The sequence below is a fragment of the Myotis myotis genome, unplaced genomic scaffold, assembly GCF_014108235.1.
Source record: "Myotis myotis isolate mMyoMyo1 unplaced genomic scaffold, mMyoMyo1.p scaffold_m19_p_8, whole genome shotgun sequence".
In the NCBI taxonomy this organism is placed as follows: Eukaryota; Metazoa; Chordata; class Mammalia; order Chiroptera; family Vespertilionidae; genus Myotis; species Myotis myotis.
The window spans coordinates 40,547,415-40,568,962 of NW_023416390.1; the positions used below are offsets into that span (position 1 = coordinate 40,547,415).

The 21,548-nt window shown below is 38.6% G+C and overlaps 1 protein-coding gene across 2 annotated transcripts in view; it reads left to right on the forward strand.

Moving 5' to 3' along the window:
• CCDC141 (coiled-coil domain containing 141) overlaps nucleotides 1-5,113 on the forward strand; it is a 166,458-nt gene extending 161,345 nt beyond the window's left edge. Inside the window, exons 23-25 of one of the 2 annotated variants that reach the window (XM_036320596.1) lie at nucleotides 330-1,183; nucleotides 3,287-3,371; nucleotides 3,850-5,113. In XM_036320596.1, coding sequence (XP_036176489.1) covers nucleotides 330-1,183; nucleotides 3,287-3,371; nucleotides 3,850-3,912 — 1,002 coding nt within the window. In that variant the 3' untranslated portion in view covers nucleotides 3,913-5,113. Of the gene's footprint in view, nucleotides 1-329; nucleotides 1,184-3,286 lie in introns of both variants that reach the window. The other variant, XM_036320595.1, reaches the window with a different exon arrangement.
• The last annotated feature ends 16,435 nt before the right edge of the window (nucleotides 5,114-21,548 follow it).

Here is a 21,548-nt window from a genome sequence, read left to right on the forward strand (position 1 = left end):
GTGAAAGGAGGCTCCTCAGGTTATGATTTGAAAAGACATTTATCCAGTCCAAGCGCTTCATTAGAGATGATAACTAGGCTGTTCTCTCTTCACAAGGAAGGTCTATCAAGTTTCACTCTGAGATGGGAGGTCAGTTTACTGATTCCTGTCATGGGATGGGTCTGTGCCCAGTTTAAATAGACAAGTGGGTTCAAGTTCTTTAATGCCTGAGCCAGGGCCCGCTTTACCTCGCTGTGGGTTTTCTCAAATCGTCTCTCTGAAGTTGAGTTTGAGGCCTGGAAAAAGAAATCCAATGACTAACCGAGAGCTTTGGCTTCTCTGTTTTGAAGGAGCAGGGGCAGGGGGCAGGCATTTTGCCCGTCGATGGAGCCGGTGAGGTCCAGCTACCTCAGGACCGGCCACAGCTCTCCTCTGGCCAAGAGCGCGGTGTCCAAGGCCTGCCCCTGCCTGCGGGCACGCTTTCTGCAGAAGAACCTGAGTGTGTCTCTCCCGATGACATCTCCTTGCCTCCACTGCCAGGGAGCCCCGATTCCCCGCTCGCACCGTCCGACATGGAGGTAGAAGAACATGCCAGCCCCTCCCGCAGCCTTCACAGGAGCAGCGACAGGATGCAGATGGGGGCCAGCGGTCCAGGGGAGGCCCAGGAGTGTGGCCTTCCTCCGCCTGCAGCTTTTGCCGATCCTTGCAATGATGAGAGAGAAACATTTTCAAGTCATTTTGAGAAGCCTTCCCCCCAGTTCAAAGCTGAGCCCCCGTTCACCTCCAGAGGGTTTCTGGAACAGAGCACAGCCATCAGCAAAAGCCACGCTGACCATCCTGGGAGCATGCCGAGTGGAGTGCATGAGCGAGCTTGCCAGCAGCGCCCGCGGGCTCGGGAGAGTGTGCTAGAAACCCGGGAGGAAATGCATGCTGCTAATAACGGCACTAAAACCCGAGACAGGCTGCATGCTTCCCCGGACGCGCTCTCGGGCCTCGGGTTTCAATTAGGCCCCAGCCGGGTCTATCAGAGGCAAGTGGTTTCCCAGGAAGAGATTAAAAGTACATCAGCAAAGAACAGCGTGGTCAGCCTAGCTGGCCAGGCACCCAGTTTCTCCAGGCTCCAGTCTAATGTCACTGTCGTGGAAGGTTCTCCAGTGACTTTGGAAGTTGAAGTAACAGGATTTCCAGAACCTACACTGACATGGTGGGTAGCCTATAATGACGAGCCTTAACCAGAAACCAATTGAATCACTGAGGGAGTCATTCATGGGCACTAACTTACAGGGGCAGGGACCGCTGATTAATATTCGGCAGCACTGCAACTCTGCATGATGCAACCTCTCACCAGCCCCCAACTCGCATCTTAGGAGCAGCATGGCTAATTCCCTGAAGCAACAAAAAGTAACCATATAAAATAATAACTTAACAAACTCCAAAAGCACTGTGACTTCGTTGTGCTCTTTTTGTACCCATTTAACATTCCACATTTCTAAAGATGGTGAGTTGAGATGCTTTGCATAAGCGCGACATTTTCTTGGTTTAACATCCCTTACTCAATTAAAAAAAAAACACCATAAGAAGGTGGTTTTCCCCTTTTCTTTCATTTGCCTCTCTCAACTTCTTTCTCTTCCCAGCAGTCACTCATGTCACTTTTGCAGTCCTTGTTTGTTTCACTAAGATTTCTTTTTATACATTTCTTCAATGTGAGAGGTGGAATAAAAATATTTCTTTCACAGCTACTTGCAGTGACAGGTAATAAACCCATTTTTGAAAGGTGGTTCAATAACTGAGCTGTAAACAATATGATTTCACTCTGGAGACATTATTATTTCTTAGCCTATTTGTTTTAATAAGAGTAAACTGCAGAATACAGGTTTTGAATCACATACTGTTGTTGTGAAAGCAGTTCTAGCTTTCTCAATACTTGGGTTACTTTTAAACATTTTAGAAAAATTTCAACCTTAAGCATATTTATTTAAGGACAAAGTTATAAATTTGTGGGAACGAGTTCATATTTCTAAACTATGATAAGTAAAATAGCATTTATTTATCATAATGTTTAAGTCGATATTAAGTGATCAGTTTCAGTAATTGTGGTACTTGAAGTGTGAGTCAGTTATCTAAAGAATTTATGAGAAAACTTTGGTTTCTCAGATTATTAAAAGAAATTGCACTTGTGTTACAGTGCAGCATTTATGCTTTTTGTTTTATTCTGTTGTTTTTACAATTGCATGGTTTTTTACAGATCAGGAATTTCATATTTATGAACTTAAAAGATATTTAATTCATCATTAAATATCAGTTTACCCCAAAGAAAAATGTTGTCTGAAGTGTTTCTTATTTTTGTCCACATAACAAATAACTTGGTTAGTACATATTCTTGAAGAACGATTGCAACTATAATACTGAAGGACTATTGTGAGAAAACATCTTACCCTCAGATTTGCAATTTTACTCCATTAATAACTGGCGAGCTATCCCACATTCTTAGGATACTTGGAAAAATGCGAAATTATCGCTTAGGCCATGAGAACAGAAAACGATTCAGATTTGTCATCACTTCTTGTGTAGTAGAATGTGGGTCTTGATAAGTAAAGAATCTAGAATATACAAAATAAATTATTTGCTTTATAAAAATATGCAGCTAAGTGCTCATGTTCATAGGAAACTTTTAGAAACATGTCATTAATAGTAATAATCCAATTGCATAAATGCCTTTTATAATTAAAAACAATTTTCTCCTAATGAGATTAATCCATTAATTAAATGAACTCATTTCTCCAGGAAATGCTGTATAAGTACCTTCTTCTAACACAGCACATTCATGTGGATCGTATGGGATGAATATAATGGGGCAGATGAGGGTCACTCCAATGCAGATTCCAGACGCCACAGACTACTGTTCCATCACAGCTGAAAGAATGAGGGGAGCCAAATAGGAGGGTACCATTTCCCATTCTAGATAACTGCTATGAGCAAATGGAGCCCCCGTGTGACCAGATGGTCTGCTTTTTTGAGAGGAGTTGGATATCTGAATTCTCACATGCAACATTCCAATTGTTAACTGCTGTCAAAAAATGTGCTTTTTAAAAACATGGTCTGAGCCGATCAGGCACTTCTCTGGCCACCAGCTGCCAACCTCTGCTTGAAGGATAAACAGCCCCTTTGGAATCTGTGGTAGCTGCAAAGTCCCTGCCCCTGCAAGAGAATATTGCCGTGGTGATGGGCCTCTGCAATGGTTTTTAGAAATTGGATATAATGTGAATAAACAGTGATCCTGATTTTAAAAACTGACTCTCTGCTTCAGGTACAAGAAGGGCCAGAAATTGCCTGCAGATGGACACTTACAGGTTTTACACAAGGAGACAAGACATGCGGTGTTCATTCCGAAGGTATGCGGGGCAGACGCAGGCCTCTATGTGGCTCGGGCCCAAAACTCTAGTGGCATTCTCTCTTCCAATGTCATCCTCCATGTGACAGGTAACCGCAGGCCGCCAATCACAAGGATAAACTGGATCATGCTGTGTGTCATCTATGTTAGTGTATCGCTCGTGTACTGGCTACTCATACAGTAACTGTGGGGTTGGCACCCATGGACATAATTCTCACAAGCCTCAAGGACAATACTGTTGTTTATTTTCCTGCATTTCCCACAAAGCACCCCACCAACTGTATCTCCCTTCCGGCCATATTGCTTGTTTGGCTAATACCACTGTTCAGTGAAATAATCCAGTTTTCTTTAGTGCTTTAATCTATTTGAGGAGCTTAGAAAATTACTTGCCTTGGATAAGGGTACATTTTTGTATTCTAGAGAGAGATGTGTTCAATACAAAACAGTAAAATTATGCTGTTTGTTCCTTCCTAATTTAGGAGCATGCAGATCAAGGCTCATCGCATAGAGATGTGAGTCAAATTTCAAATCCAGTTGTTTGAAAAATGATTTTTAATTGTACACATATACATCTCTTTGTGGAATCACAGTAGAAATATTGAACTGACGTTGTAATTTTTGTTATTGCATTACGTGTCCTTTAGTTTTGTTCTTCATGTCTTGATCTCATTTATTGAAATATATCCTACGTGGTTTCAACATAGTCCACATTCCTGAGTCTGAGGATGCTGCCATAAATAACCGCTCCTCATGTTGACCTCACAAGCTTGCCATGGGAGAATAGATGTGCAACTCCAACTTTAAATGGAGTTTCAAAGCTCCAGAGCTATGCTTGTCATAGAATAAGATGGAACACAGGCAACGCGGGGGGACCAACATTATTCCTGTCATTCCATTGGCAGGTGTGAGGCAGCCATGTTTCGCCTGCTTCTAGTTTTGATTCTGCTGCTGACCATGTTTGCAGCCTATGGTAAGGCATATCAGTGCCTCAGTTTCCCATTTGGAAAATGGGGTCATCATCTACCTCTTGGACAATTGAGAGTTTTCATTTCATATCTTATAAAAATCTATACAATTTAAAAAAGCATGCTATGAAGACTAACGGTAATTGTATTGTTTAATGTAATTTATCACACTGCCTCCTGTCTACTAGTTCTCTTTCAGATGTTGTTTCTTCAGAATATTAAATTAAGGGAGTGATGTTAGTATGTGATCTCCAACTCTTCACATATGAGAAAATGACATTCTATGAATTGGAGCTTAAATTCCTTTCTGATTTCTTAAGACTATGTCCTTTGCAGAGACTTGAAATTAAATTCAGGAGGATGCATTTAGTATGTTCTGGGGGTGGAAGGACAGTGTGTAGTAAATTACATAAGATGAATTCTATTCTTTCTTATAAGTATCACTGTGATATTGAAGAATGTTTTATGGCTTTATGAAATATATTACTTAGAAAAGAGGATCATCGTTTTAGCTCCTTTAAAAAATAGACGTAAATAAGAGATGCATTTTTCTTTTTTTTAGATTTTAAAAATAGTTATGTCATGCTAGAGTAAAATCTTGAGTTGAAAGAATAATTCATTATAGTTTTTTGGAGAAGGGAAGGAATTAATCATGTTGCTATAACACTGTCTACAAATAATAAAATATTTAAATGTAATATATTCAAGTTGATATTTAAAAGTTACTGAATTTACCTGAAGATATGAAGTGTGTGGTTGAGTAAAAAGTTGCATTTGTTTTCTTGTGCTCCATATTTAATTTAATTAAAATATTAAATCTCATAATTTTCTTTCAATTTTTGACATAAACCTATTAAAAGCTTATATACACAGAATCTCAGGAAATACATGGTCTCTTAACTCTCCTATTCTTTTGGTCCAGCTCCAAGTATTTTGCATATCTCGCCTAACTGCTATTCCCATGTTGAAACTGAAGAGTAAAATCTACTCATGTCCAAAGCAGATAGGCAGGACCAGGTAACAAATTCTTGCCCCACCCTCTGTCTCGTCTTGATAATTTAGTGGGATCTCCTTTCCCATTTTGTCAGCTTGTTTGAATCTGTGGTATTTAGGGGATGGGGACTTGCCGATTTGCTTTACCTGTTGCGTGCTAGTTAATATTAATCCTTCGGGGAGCAGGGTGGGACATACATTTATTCATGGTGTATGAACAAATAAGGTGTGTAAAGCCCCTGCTATATGTGATGTATGTATAAATATAAGATTGTACATATATGCATACACATACATACACATACATACAGTTCAAATGTTGGAAAAAGACAGTGCTGATATTCATGGTATATTTCAGATAGCTCTCTGTATATCTCTGTGTCTATCTGTGTACCTACCTACCTATTTTTCTGTGCTCTCAATTGACTAGTTAATTCTCACAGCAGTAAAGAATAATTAGCTATTGGTTATATTTATTTTTAATATATTTTCATTGATTTCAGGGAAGAAGGGAGAGGGAGAATCATTGATTGGCTGCCTCCTGCATGGCCTTCACTGAGGATGGGGCCCACAACACAAGCATGTGCCCTCACTGGGAGTTGAACTGTGACCTCCTGGTTCATAGGTCCACACTCAACTACTGAGCCATGCTGGCCGGGCCAATTGGTTATATTTAAATTTCAAAGATTTCAGCATGATTTTCCTTTTTGCTAGGATTTCTGTCTTGATCAAAGAATTCTCCTTATGAAAATACGAACTAAAATTATTGGTTAAAATGGAAAACATAGGAACTTCAAATGATGACCCTATTTTAAGATATAATTATGATTTTCACCCATTTACTTCTGGAAAAAATTCTGGACAGTTAGTAATATCAGAACAGTTTTTCAACAAGAAAATGAAAATGAAAGATTAAAGAGAATATATACTTGACAACTTAAAGGAGTGCAGCACAAAGTGTGTGTTAAGCTTCCTATAAGCAAAATCACAGCGTTTCCCAGTTCTTTTTCTAATAAAAGTATGTATAAACATTTGGTTGTAAGTGTTTCTCACACTGAATTCCAGGGGAAATGTACTGTACAAATCCTTACATTTGAACCTCTGTATATTTTATAATACCTAAAATAGTTGGGGGGAAATCAGAAAAAAATGTTAGCTATTTCATTCAATAATGTTAACATATAGTTAAGGCACGGGCTTAAAATAGATTACTGTGAAACCTTCTAACTGCTTCACTTAAGTTTAAATTCCTTCACATAGTATATGAGATCCTTCCATACCTGGCCTCCCCTTCCCAGCCTCTGTTCCCATCCCTTCTGACCTCTCCTCCCCGCAAAGCAATATTTAACTTCATCCTCTTTCTCTCCCTAGTCCTTTCTCTCCCGAACTCCCGTACTATCTTCTACCCTATCTACATGTAGCTTAACGGCTGCTTACATTTTCAGTTCCATTTGAGACACTTCCCCCAGGAAGCCTTCTGACCCATCGGGTGGAGTGCAGATGTTCCTGCTATGTGCACTGTCAGCACCAGAGCTGCCCATCCTCATGTCCATCAATGCACAGCATCAGAATTGCATGTTCGAGCATCTGTCTCCTCTGTCTCCATCTGTCTCCTCTGGCGAGATCTTTATCAGCAGGATCTTGACATCCCCGTTCATCATTATATTTCCCGCACCTAATATTATATGTTTTGAATTGTTGTCAGAGGTAAACAAGATAAACTTCGCTTGTTTTTTTTCTTTTTGGAGAAAGGGGGTGGGGGATATAAAAAGAAAACAATATATTTGTTCCCCAGTTATTCTTCCTTATTGTGAACATTGCCCAGTCATGATCAGCTTCTAGCCAGGAAGAATGTATAAAACACCTAACCTACAAAACATAAAGAAGAACCCTCACAATTCTCTGAGTTAGACCCAGATAGATGCTGGCTCTATTGGTCAAAATAATACTGCAGAGAGAAGAGGCAAAATCCAGGGCCATTGTTCCAACATGTTAGAGCAGATAAATCAGGCACAGACATCTTCAGGTGTCAGTGCAGAAGTGGGTGTCTCCACGCTCAGAGACTATGTCCTACCTGCCCAAACCAGAAGTTATGAACTTCTTCAGAACACTCAACATATTATCAATGTTTTATTGCAGTGGGGGCTCAGTAATCTGGTTGTGAACAGATTTTATTTGAAACCAGCATTTCATTCATATGTGTACTTGAATTCCAAATGAAGGAAGGAAATGATATGGCACCTTGTTCCACTTCGTTTTTATTTATGACCATTCCTTACTAGAAATTGCTATATGAAGCTTTCTTATCCCAAATCCTCACCTGAGGACATGTTTATATTGACTCTATAGAGAGAGAAAGGGGAAGAGAGAGAGAGAGAGAGAGAGAGAGAGAGAAAGAGAGAGAGAGAGAGAGAGAAGAGAGAGATGGATTGGATGGATTGGCTCCTATACATGCCCAACCTGAGATCAAACCCACAATCTGGGTATGTGGTCTGACCAGGAATTGAACCCACAACCTTTCAGTTTACCAGAGCCCCACAGGCCAGGGCACTATTGCACGTTTTTTGACATTCCTGTTGTATCTACAATATTTTAAATGTGTCCATGAAATAGGTTAGTTGAAACAAAACAAAATGTTCCCTCCTAGTAGGCTCTGATATTGTGTTTGTCAGAGCAAATGCCAAAGCACAACACACAGTTTTCCATTAATAATAAGCAGACTCTTGAGCTGCATCGGAAAGCCAAAAGATTTGCATTCACGAGTGAAAGGGTCCTGCTTAAAGCAACAATTCACTTTCTCTGCTTTCATCATGAGATGAGATTTGGATGTTATCATGTTTGTTTAAGTTCAACCTCAAATGGAAAGTAAAAAGCTACTGATTTGGCCTTTGCCCAGGAATCCCCACGCCACTGCTCCTGGTGTGGGGAGAGTGTGCGTCACATCATGAATCGCCCGGGCATCGGCGGTGAAGGCTGGTTGCACGACATGCCTCCAGATGAGCAGTCTTTGACTCTTGAGTCCGATTGGCCAAGTAGCTCTTCCTTTTGTTCAAAGGATATTTCCTCCTTTGTATAAAATGAGCGATTTTTATTTTATTTTATTTACCCCTTAAACTAGGAAGATTTATTTTTCCTCCTTTTATAGTGGAGGATTCAAAAATCCTTCTTATTGTACCATAAAATTAACTTTCTCTCCTCCTTAAAGGACAGGGAACAGAAAGAATTGTATAGACAAGAATGTTTGAGTGCATATACTTCCCTGTAGCACAATAAAAAAAAAAAAATAGGTGAAGTTGAAACATATTTTAACCATGGGAGTAGCTGGAAAACATTGATCCAACCTGATTTTTCTTTAAACCAGAACAATAATAGTTACATAACTTGAAGTTTTCCATCTGTATTTGGATGGCTCCCTGCTATGGCTTTTTTTTCCCCCATTTAGAACCCACATAAGTCAATACTTGTGAAATCCAGCTCCGGAGACAGCTAATGAAATATACCTTTCCCTTTGTCATTCAACAGCTGTTCTCTTCCAAGAATGTTATTGATTCAAACAACTTCAAAATGACATTTTTATCTTACACTGGCACTAAAAATCATTTAATAAAATCTTTCAGAGATAAGAATTCAAAAGATGAAACTATGAAGAAGCATACTTTAAAAAAAAAGAAACATACTTTACTCATGGCAAATAGTCTCTAGCCCATATTATGCTAGTGATGCTAGAAAGCCCCCTTTCTGTGTAATAAGTATTATGCAAACCCACACACAGATAGGCAAACAGAACAGTTGGACACACAGTAGGACAGCAGTTACCTGGCAGAATGAAAAAGGCTAAAATGCCCACCTGGTCCACAGCCTTCTCTAGCAGCCATCACCATGCCGGCCCTCAGAGGCCTGCCTTTGATTGAAGTTGATGCAGCTCCAGGCAATGCCTTTTTAAATGCCCTTTTATTCATTTCTATCACTCTTAAGGGAGTAGTGGAATTACTTATCAAATCCTGGTCAAGGTTATCAGATTAAATAAAAATGTCTCCCACCCCGCCCCCCTTAAAAACGAGAAACTAATGATGATTCTTGTGAGGAAATGGCATCTGTGGGAACCTGAAGGCGTTGGACTGCATGCTGTGTACCCCGAAGTGCTAGGAAATGTAGGCAGGAAGCGAAAAATAACCAAACATCAGGGTGAAGAAACTGTTGAATTTGGGCTTCATCCTCTTTCTCAGTGTGAATTTCCTACAGATTCAGGAAACACATGTGTATGTGGGGAGTAAACGTAAATGTATCTGGGGAGCCCCTGAGAGGAAGGCAGAGGTCATGATGTGTCTACATGACATTTTTGTTGCAGAACAAAAATGGGTAGAACAGGGTGTCTGGTGGTCCCTAAATTCAGTGACTGGTATTCTTACAAGAAGGCGTGACAGACATGGAGACAGGAGACACACAGGGAAGGGCCATAGGGCCATGGACGCAGAGGTGGGTGACAAGTAGCTGCTGTGAGCCACCCAGCATGGGAGACTGCAGCCACCGGAAACAAGGAGAGGCATGAGGATTCTTCCCTGGAGACAGCAGAGCCTCTCCTGCAGCACCGTACTGGAAGTCCTAGCTAATGAGTGAGACAAGCAAGGGAAAGGAAAGTCACACAGATTGGAAAAGAAGAAATAAAACCATCTTTATTTAGAGGTAAGATGATTTTCTACGTAGAAAATCCCCCAAATCTACTAAAAAAAACTCTTGGAAGTACTAAGTGAATATAACAAGTTCATCAAAAGCAGGAAGCCTGCAACAATTGCATCCAGGAGAAAGGCAGGGAGATGGCAAAAATAAATCCCAGTGAATCAGCCGTCTCCACAGGCCAACGAACACGGATTTGTCCCTTTTCTGGAAATGGGTTACGGACATCACAGATATTTCTAATCTAGTTGCAACATCTAACACTGATTTTTCCTCCAGCTTCCTGTGATACTTGCGGGAGGGGGGAGGGGGGGCGGTTGGAAAGAGGTAAATTATCTGAAGGAGACAATGCTCACCGATGTCCTTTGGTACCTACATTTGCTGGCCATGTGGAACATAAGTCAAATTTGATCATTTGCCGGCCATTGTCATCAATAGCCCAAGAGAAAAATTAGAAAGACATTGTAACAATAGCATTGTAGAGCTGAGCTTCTCCAGTAATAACAGAAGAAAAGGAGTCCTTTGGTCTCTGACATCAAATCCCAGGTGATGTATCAGTTGGCACCCTGTTGCACTGCAAGAATGAATAACTATCAAGATTAAGTTCTTCAATATCTGCAAGATGGGCTCATGCTGCCCATATATCTCCACGATTTCTTGGTAGAACCCAGAACTAGAATATGTCAGCCATTGTATTCTACTTTAAAAAGTAATCAGTTTCATAAAGCCATATCTTGTACTATTAATTAGTTAAAAGCGAATACAAGGGGCTACTTTGGTACCTACATTTAACTGGAAACTTTTCAATGAAACTAATAGTTTTAATTTTGTAAACTTTAATTATAGCTGTTTTCTTCAGCTCCATGTTCTTAAAGGTCATTTTTGCTCACATATGTCATTTGTCTAAAATAGAATGATGATGTACTTTATCACTTAAAGGAAAATTGATGCACCACAAAAGCCAAGTATTTGTGTTTTATAAAAGTATTTGCAAATATAATCACCGAAACAGTGAAGCACTGGTAAGACCCATCCAGGTCTTATTAATGGATGTGCAAGCAAAATACTCATCGTAGATTTTGTTCAAACCTATGTATGCATATTATATAATTGCACAAATATTCATTTTCTACTACATTTAAAAATAGACCATGAACACTGTGAAGGGTGACCAAGGCTTCGCAGAATATGCATATATGAATCATGACCAACTCTAAGGTACTAGCTGGTTTTCTTGGCATGACTCTCATTCTTCTGTGCTCTAACTCTAAGGTAAAAATTCCATCAGGGTGATGATGCCATCACACAGACAACCTCAGAATTACAAAAAATTTATATGGTTTCTTTAAGTATGAAAAATTGTGGGTGGTTGGCTGAATCACAATTTTGTCTCACTGCATGTTACATGTCATTAGAATCATTTTGAATTAATAAAAATCAGTGCAAGAGTTTTTTATCTTGGTGATACGTGTGTGTGTGCATCCCTACTCAGAATGAGTTCACATCTATATGAGTTAGGTAATATATAAAATGCCCAGGTGACATATGATATAATGAGGTTAGAAAACACCTCATTTTAGTGGCACCAGTGTCATGAGCAACTGATGGCCAAGAGTTAATGAAGAAACAAGTTTTTCTTAGTTTAACAGTTATATAATACATATATATTTTATGTGCATGCTACAAGATAAAACATTCAGCAAGAATCCAGTTTTTAAATGTATAATTAGAAACCAGTCTATTTCAAACAGGATTCCCACATAGCTGAATTAAGGGGGAAAATGCTATTCAGAGATAAACATACATTAGCATATACCTATATCACCTCCAAATAGAAATTCATTTAAATCCTCCATATATAGCAATCCCAAAACAGTTATTTATAAATAGAACTAGAGGTTGCTTTTATTTAAATGTAATAATAGTATAAGTCATGCTCAAGAAGCAGCTGATAGTTTTTTAATTCAATGGCTATTGTATTTGAATTGTTCATATGAAGTACTGAACATGGATCCTTAAAGACAGACTTCATTTCTCAAGGTCATTAGACATTATATGATTGCTGCAGGAATAACTGTTTTGTATACTCATTCCTTTTTAATGAATGGTTTATATATGCTAATAATTACATGTATATTATGTAAACATTAGAGTTTACTTGTCTTTTTTTTTTTTTTTAGCTCTACTGGGAGTCCTTTAAAATGTAATTTAACATTAAACTCCTGTAAAGACAATAAATTCAATCTGATTATCTCATTCAACATTTTGCAGATAAGGTATATTTTTTCTTATATGAATTATCTTAATAAATTCTCTAAATAAATTATTCCAATTCAAGAGGAAAAATCATGGTGGTAGTTAATGTTTGATAGAGAACATACTTCTACTTCACACCCATTGCAGAATAGAAATCTGTTTTGTAACAGGATAGTAATCAAAGCAAGTGAAGTCAGTTTTCTAAAACCAAAGGTGCTGGTTTCTCGATGTGGCACTGACTACTGAATTCATTTCCCCTATACTTTCTCACCATGCCTTTAGTTTTACTGGGAAAATGTTTAGGAAAGATGAAATGATAAACAATTTGTTTTGTCTGGCACTAAGTATCTAATCATATACTGCATAGATAATTTAACCCAATGGTCATATTAAACATTTTTCAGGTTTGTGGAGCTGTGCTGGTGAAATTTACAGAAAGGGAATTCAAACAGGATTCCCACATAGCTGAATTAATGGGGAAAATGTTATCTAAGGCAACAAGGTGAGAGTTGATGAAGTTGAGATGGCAAGCAATAGCCGTAACCACATGAAGAAATGATAAATGATATGGAGGACAGGAACCACTATCAGTGCTGAAGAGAAAATGCAAACCCAGTTATGATTGTGTACTAATTTTCCTCTCTGTGGTGCTCATTTTAAAAATATTGCCAAAACCGGTTTGGCTCAGTGGATAGAGCGTCGACCTGCGGACTGAAAGGTCCCAGGTTCGATTCCGGTCAAGGGCATATACCTGGGTTTCGGACACATCCCCTGTAGGAGATGTGCTGGAGGCGGCTGATCGATGTTTCTCTCTCATCGATGTTTCTGACTATCTCTCTCCCTTCCTCTCTGTAAAAAAATCAATAAAATATATTAAAAAAATAATAATAAAATAAAAATATTGTGTCCTCCTTTCACTGTTCTGCTTTGGAATAAAAACACAGACATATACATACACCTCCATTTATATTGGCAAACTTGCATATGAATGCATCCAACTATGTCTGTATCCTTATGGTGTCTTCTGAAACCCACAATGACTTGCTTTAGAAAATCATCCCAGGCATCCTCATCTGTCTCCACATGACCACCCCACCTGGGACTCCTTAAGCTGGCTTCAGAAAAGTTTCCTCCAGGTTGGAATGTAGACTGTCATGTAAACCACTCACTGAGACAACCTGCAAAGTTTCAGATTGGTAGGAAAGAGAAACATTTCTTCATCGTGTGTCCACACTTGGCAGCCCCCTGCTTACAGACCTGGTTTTCTTCAAATGAAGAGTTAATGTAAAGGAGGAGGAAAATGTTTTTCACAACTGCTATGGAACTGCGTATCCCAGCGGTTCTCAACCTGTGGGTCGCGACCCCTTTGGCGGTCGAACGAACGACCCTTTCACAGGGGCCGCCTAAGACCATCCTGCATATCAGATATTTACATTACGATTCATAACAGTAGCAACATTACAGTTATGAAGTAGCAACGAAAATAATTTCATGGTTGGTTCACAACATGAGTAACTGTATTTAAAGGGCCAGAAGGTTGAGAACCACTATCCTAAAGAACACGTTGCTATCAGTCAGTTGCTTATTTGGTTTAGTGTGTCTTTTACAGCCTTCCTACAGCGGACCAGAGCATCAGCATCACCTAGCAGCATCCTGTTTATGCATACTAAAGTTTGAGAGACATTGTTTTCAAGAATACCTTGAATTTTAAAGAGTTCAAGCCTTATATACAACCAGAGGCCTGATGCATGAAATGAGTGCAAGGGGCTCAGCGCTCGCCGCTGTGGCATTGTCCAGAAGGTCATCCAGAAGGACTTCCGGTCTAATTAGCATATTATACTTTTATTATTATAGGTAATTTCATGTTGGTGACATCTGTGCTCCAATGTATAAGATTCACAGTGGAAGAATTCAACAGATTTCTGCAGTGGAAACAGTAAAGGAAGTTAGTGTGCTGTGGACCACTCTGAGATCTGTAGAGTCCTGTTTGGGAATGAACTCAGGTTTAGGCATCACATGTTTAATCAGATAGTTTTGACATAATGTGGTGTGTAGGTAATGCCACTAAGAACTTTGCAAAATAGATACCAGAAAAAAAGGACAAACTTGTATGTTCCAAACCCACAGTGCTGCCCAACTAAGCCTCTTAAGGCCATGGCAGATCAGGCCGGTTATAAGGGCTAGAACACCTGTCTGAAAATGTGCCAAGGATTAATTCAGAATGGGAAAGACATTCTCTGTATTTAAAATTCTGTTGGGGAGGGGGGAAAATCACAAACCACTTGCAGTTACACTCATAGTTATTTGCCCCTCCAGTGAGTATAAATAGCTAACAAGTCAATGCCAACGTTAAATGCCCTTTGGAAAGTTTCGCTATATGAGTTCCCAGAGTATACTATTTCAAATGACCTAAAAACTTGAGTTATGATGTGCTTACTTAAACGTTTTTCAGTCAAAGTAACATCTAAGTTTTAGAAGATCATTAGCATCTACTGCTGCCATTGCTGTAAATAGAGATTACCATGGAAGCTTTGCTGTTCATGTTATCATTAAAGTATATTTTTGACTCCATATACAGTAAAGTTCACATGGCTATTTTAATAACATTGACATTTTAAATGAGTATCACTGATAGTGAAATTATATAAAACTGGCTCTATACATTATAAGGAATGAATTATAACCAAGGTTCACTTTCATTTTATTTTTTAATGATGGATATGACTTTACATGCCTAATTTAGAATTACCGTTTGGAGATAAAATAGATGAGATAAAACTCAGCCCCTTTATTGATGCTGCTCTGAGAACCTAGAGGTATCTGAACCTCTTGTAAATTGGATAAACATAGTGGGACACTGATTTTATAAAATATATCATGCATTTGAGCCTGTTTTAATTTTGCATTCATAGAGAAATGAGCATTTGTTTTTAAAAATATGGGCTATTCTGTATTACTCCTGGTAAGTGTCACTAGTTTGAAGAACTAAAAACCTAAATTCTAATTCTAGGTCTGCTACAGAAGAGCTCTAAGGATTTAGGCAATTAAATTCTCTGACCTCATGTTCCTTGACTGTGAATGAAGGTGTAAATTAAACCATCTCTAGAAGTACTTCCAGCTTCGCTGATCTCTGAGGGATATTAACTACACAGTGCATTCTTGGTTTTCTCATTACAATAGGGTGATAATATTACCAAGGACTTAATATTTGGGGGCCAAATGATCAACAGGCCTGCCAAGTTTTAGAATAAAATTTAAAGACAACTTCCTGGGAAGCAGAAGGCAAATAAGAACTTTCTTTGCTGATAATAGTACACTCCTTGTTCTCTGTATTCAACCGAGAAGAAAAAAAAAACTGAGATCTCCAAATAGAGTCATCTAAAAGCCTGGTATACCCAAGCACAGTCAGGCTCTTACTCAACCCCCAGCAGTCCCAGCCTCGTAGCTCTTCAATGCAGAAATGCTGCTGGCAATCTATCTATGACTCATATGATAAAATATCTAAGGATATAGCACATAGTAGTTGATGAAAATGTATCCCTCTGTTAGAAAGGTGAAAGTCTCCTTTAGATGTTGTCATTCTCTAGAGAAATGCAGCTCATTCTCTTTGTGTAGAATAAGTGTAAAAAATGCATGGTGTTGTAATGGAACATAGAAAGTTATTCTGCCAAGTTTAGCATGTGGAATCTTGAAGAAATAAATAGACAGGCAACCTTAAAAGACTGTAGTGCCCTAACCAGGGCTATCAACCTGTCCATCCACACAATACTGGCATTGAAGAAGAAAGCTCAGTACCAGTTTCAGGCAATTTAAAAATTTTATCTTTCGTTTTATTGAAATAAAGTAAAATTATTTTTCTATGATGACTCTTTTGAAATAAGCATTTACATATTTCTAATGCTTTCTTCAAGGTGATTCACATAAATTAATGTTTTTTAAAAATATTCTTTGATTTTACTTTGATCTACTTTAGTTCTCATTCTAAGGGAGAAGCAATAGTTTTTAAGTCACTTTTTAAAATATCTTATTGCATTCAGTGCAATTACAAATAGATAATAGTTCATAATTGTCTTCTAAATTAAATTTAAGCCCTGAGTAAAAATATTTTTAGTGCCCAAAATATTCAGATATCCTTTTCCTTGCTTTAAATTTTTCTTAGGAAGAGATGGTATGTTTAATTAAGAATACATACCCAAAAGGAAAATCTGATTGTGTAAAATAGTAAATTTTGGTTTTCAGGGTGAAGATAAACCCAAAAGAGAAATTATTTGAGTTTTGTCTGAGGGACCAGAACCCTGCCCCCACCCCCCATCCTAAACACACACACACACACACACACACACACACACACACACACACACACACGTCCATTCTCTACTAGTGTGATCAAAACACGGAAAATGAGAAGCAGGAACATAGTCATCCAAGTCAGGGCCAAATACAAAGAGTAAAAATAGTATCTTAAGCTTTCAGAACCATCAATTTTCAAAGTGAGCCAGAGGGCAGAGCAGCAGCTATATCTTCAAATAAAAATAACTATATCTTTCTAATCAGCTACAATGAGATAGAACTTAAATTGTAGTAAACCATGACTTCGTGTTCTATTATGCCTCAGAGAGGGGAAGTATTTTTGGTGTGGTTTACTTGGTGAATATGCTTATGCACATGCTTAATAACCGTGTGCAATAAATATTCCACTTTTGTTCTCTAATGTAATGGAATGATTTTAAAATAAATATTCAATGGGTATGTACATTGAAACCATTCTATATGGAAACTGAATTTGCTCAGGTTTTGAGGAGAGCATTCTGTAGGTTATCTACATAGAGGACTTATAAAAGTTATTCAAAGAGGAGGAAGATGTAGTTGTCATGGTATATTCCTCTAAGGCAGGGTTTCTAACCCTGGCACTATTAACACTGGGGCCAGATAAATGTTTATTGCGGGGGCTGTTCTGTGCACTGTAGGATGTTCAGCAGTGTTCCTGGCCTCTACCCATTAGACATCATCTACACCCCACCCTCAGTTGTGACAACCAAAAATAATCTCCAGATATTACCAAATACCCCCGGCAGAAAGCCATCCCTGTAGAAAGCACTGCTGTAAAGATACAAGTTAGCACAGGCTTGTCCAGAATCAAACACTGGTGTTTTGTTCAGCAAACTTTAGAAAATAAAATCATGGGTCAATGGAGGGGGTATGGAGGTATGTATATAATACTTTCAACAGTAAAGATTTAAAAATTAAAAAAAGAAAATCCTGCAGTTAACATAGCCTTCACAAAGAAATATTATTCAACCTTTTCCTTTACCTGTTTTTTTTCTTACGTGGATTACTTCTATCGTGGGTAGATTACCAAATAGTTATAGATTAACAGTGTGATAATAATGATTATGTGCAAGCAAATATATCAAATAGAAGCCCACAAATTCATCAGATTGAAGTATATATTCTCCTGGGTTTTGATCGAAAAGAATGTGGAGGATATAATTTTTTGGTAAAGAGGCTAGCTACATTTGTAACCCAAGGCTACATGCGTAGTTCTAAATGTCATCAATACCGATTCTGTCTAATGCTATGCCATAGGACAGTCTCCGAGAATGTGGCTTTCACTCTGGAAGCCCTTACTCTGACAAGTCCCCATAGCACATGGCATCATTTGGTAGCTTAAGAGCAAGTTCTCTCCCCTTACATGTGAGGAAAGTAGAATTGAAGAAGATGACTATATTCAGGAGTCTTGAATTAAAGCCACCGTTTTAGGTTTTGTTTTTATTTTTGCTTTTACTTTCTTTTAAGGGAAACTATTGGTGGGCTGCTAGATGTTAGGAGTTAGAGATATTGCAGTAAAAAGAAAATTGGCATCATTTATAAATACTTCCGAAAATGAACACATTTCAATATTCCATATGTGTGGCTTGTATCAGCAATTTAGTATTTTTTCTTTTTAGTACCAGACAAAATTCCAACATTCTTGGACAGTGTTGGACCTGCCCACCTCCAGGAAGTGACCACGTGTTACTTGGTTCAAAGAAGACTTCCAAGTTAAAGAACATTATGTGGTTTTTGCCTTTATTTTCAGAAGAATCTATTGTTTTTCTTAACTCTTATATTTCCTAAGTGTCTTGTGGAGGTAACCATATTTCCAAGTATAAATCTTCAAGTGTAAAACTATCCACAGCCCATATGAATATTGTATGCTTTTTTATCTTCTTAACGTCTAGAGCTATCGCATCACAATCTATATACATAAAAGCCTAAGTGACTGGGTGACCGGCCCACCTACCAGTAGCTATGAAGCACACTGACCACCTGGGGGCAGACACTCAATGCAGGAGTGGAAACCACAGGCATGGAAACATGGAACAGACTGATGAATCTCAGAGGGAAAGGGGGAAGGGGAGGGCGGGAAGAGATTAGCCAAAGATCTTATATGCATACTAGAGGCCCTAGGCCTGGCCTGCACCCTCTCGAAATCCAGGACCCTTCAGTGGATGTCAGAGAGCAGGTTTCGGCTCGATCCCCACAGGCCAGGCTGAGGGAACTCACTGGTGCACGAATCCATGCACTAGGCCTCTAGTAATAACTATATTAGGCATCTCTAATCCGCATACTATATAACATTCATGAGGAACCTAAAGTTCTCATTTGGGATTTCTCTTAAGCCAGATTTTAATCTCATCTGAGGAGGCCAGTATATGAAAACTGTCCATTTATCTAGAGAGTGAGCCCATCCATTACCTAGGAACCATGTCCAAAGTTGTTTTCCATCATTCTCTCATTATGGTATACACTCTAAGTACCAAAGTACTTATTTTATTCTGGTCAAAAATGGCAAGGAATTCACACCTATGCAAAAGGCTAAAATCTAAAATACTGACAACATCAAATGCTGACAAAGATGTGGAGCAACATGCACTCTTATTCACTGCTTGTGGGATTGCAACACTTTGGAAAATAGTTTGACGGTTCCGGTTCTTTATAAAACTAAATATACAGTCAAGGCATAAAGACTCCTTACCTAACATACCTTTGGGTGAGGAGTTGAAAACTTATATCCACAAAGATATTTTCACCCCCTTATTTACAGCTGCTAAAACTTGGAGTGAACCAAGCTGTCCTTCAATAGGTGAATGGATAAACAAACTGAGGCACATCCAGACAATGAAATATTTTTCAGTAACAAAAAAAAATGAAAATGAGCTATCAAGCCACAAAAAGTCACAGAGAAAGCAAATGCATATTGCTAAGTGAGCAAAGCTAATCTTTGTATGACTACAACTATATGAAGTTCTGGAAAAGGCAGAACTTAATTGTATGGAAACAATTAAAAAACAAACAAACATTAAAGCCAGGAGTTTGGGGGAGGGGAGGAAGAGTTGACTAGGTGGAACATTGGGGATTTTTTTTTTAATTCTTTATTGTTTAAACTATTACATATAGTATTACATATGTCTCATTCCCCACCCCACCCCCCATCAACCTGTCCCCTGACCACACTCCAGCACATGCCCTTGCTCCCCTAGTGCCTGTGTCCATCGGTTATGCTAATATGCATGTATACAAGAGCACTGGGACTTTTTTAAAATATATTTTTATTGATTTCAGAGAGGAAGGGAAAGGGAGAGAGAGATAGAAACATCAACAATGAGAATCATTAATTGGCTGCCTCCTGCACGCCCCCTACTGGGGATCAAACCTGCAACCTGGGCATGTGCCCTTGGTCAGAATCAAACCCAGAATCCTTCAGTCTGCAGGCTAACACTCTATTCACTGAGCCACACCGGCTAGGGCACATGGAGGATTTTTCAGGCAGTGAAACTATTGTGGATACTGTGATTGTGGATACATGTCATCATACACTTCTCAAAGCCCATAGATTCTACATGCAAAGAATGAACCCCCGTGTAAAGTATGGACTTTAGTTAATAATAATGTATCAATATTGGGTTATCAATTGTGGTAAATTTACTACACTGATGCAAGATGTTAATAATAGGGGAAACATGTAAAGGGGAAGGCTTATGGGAAATCTTAGTACTTTGTGCTCAATATTCTGTAAGACTAAACCTACTCTAAAAAGTAAAGTCTATTGATTTTTAAAGATGTTTCTGAAAAGGAAACCACTAATTTCTTAAATGATAAAAAAGTGAAATTTAATCAAACTATGGTTCTTAGGCATAAAATGGAATGATTAAGTTTTAGACATCACTTAGATTTTTCAGTGCCACTGTTTCTTTTCTTTTTTTTTTACTTTTAACTTCTTTATTGATTAAGGTATTACATATGTGTCCTTATCCCCCCATTACCCCCACACACTCATGCCCTCACCCCCCTGTTGTCTGTGTCCATTGGTTAGGCTTATATGCATGCATACAAGTAGTGCCACTGTTTCTTAAAACTATAACAATAAAACATGTATTTTAAAAGAAAAATATTGTTGCAGAGCCAAAGAATTTTGGTTACATTATTTTTAATACATTATTACTTAAATTTGTACAAACATTAAACTAAATATAACTTATTTATGTTTATTATACTAGGGGGGAAAGCTGCAAATCAAAGATAAAACAAAACCAATAAAATTATTTTTGTCATCATTCACTAATATGACAGTATGTTGCTAAGACTAATCACTGCTTAAAATGTGAATATGTTTTATAGCAGGCTGGAAGGGAAGCCAAATCATCCTTCCAAAGGCTGCTCAGTGACATGAAGGATAAGTTTGAGTTCATGACCATTAGGCTCAAATGGCCCGATGTGCTTATTCCTCACGATGTGGTGAAGGTGCAGTGAACGTGTGGGCCTCTCAGGTTGCTGCCTGCGCCTCTCAGATGGTGCAGGAAGGGATCAGGGCCACACTTGCCTTGGTAACTCCCTTTCCGCACTCCTAGCTGAACAGCATGCTCACGACTTATTCAAACCATTTTTTTTTCCCTTGAATTCTACACTGGCCTGAAAGCCATTCTGTCTCACTAAAGTAACTTTGAAACTCTGCCTACCATCCAGAAGCCATCTAATCCTCAGAGAGCAACCCTATTTCTTTCATTGTTCAGTACCGGGTTGGCCTCAGTGTTACCTCTTAAGCAGATTGCTACCCCTACCCCCACCCTACTCAGAGAGGATGGAGGTCTTTATTCAGTCATTTCTCATTCAGCATTTTAAAGCCTAATTACAGAATCAGTAGCAAGTATAAAGAGACATGTCTTTGGAAGCATATCCTTATTTATTCACGTGTCTATGTATTATGTCCTATGAGGTGGGAAAGAAGAAATGAATGTCATGCAAGAACT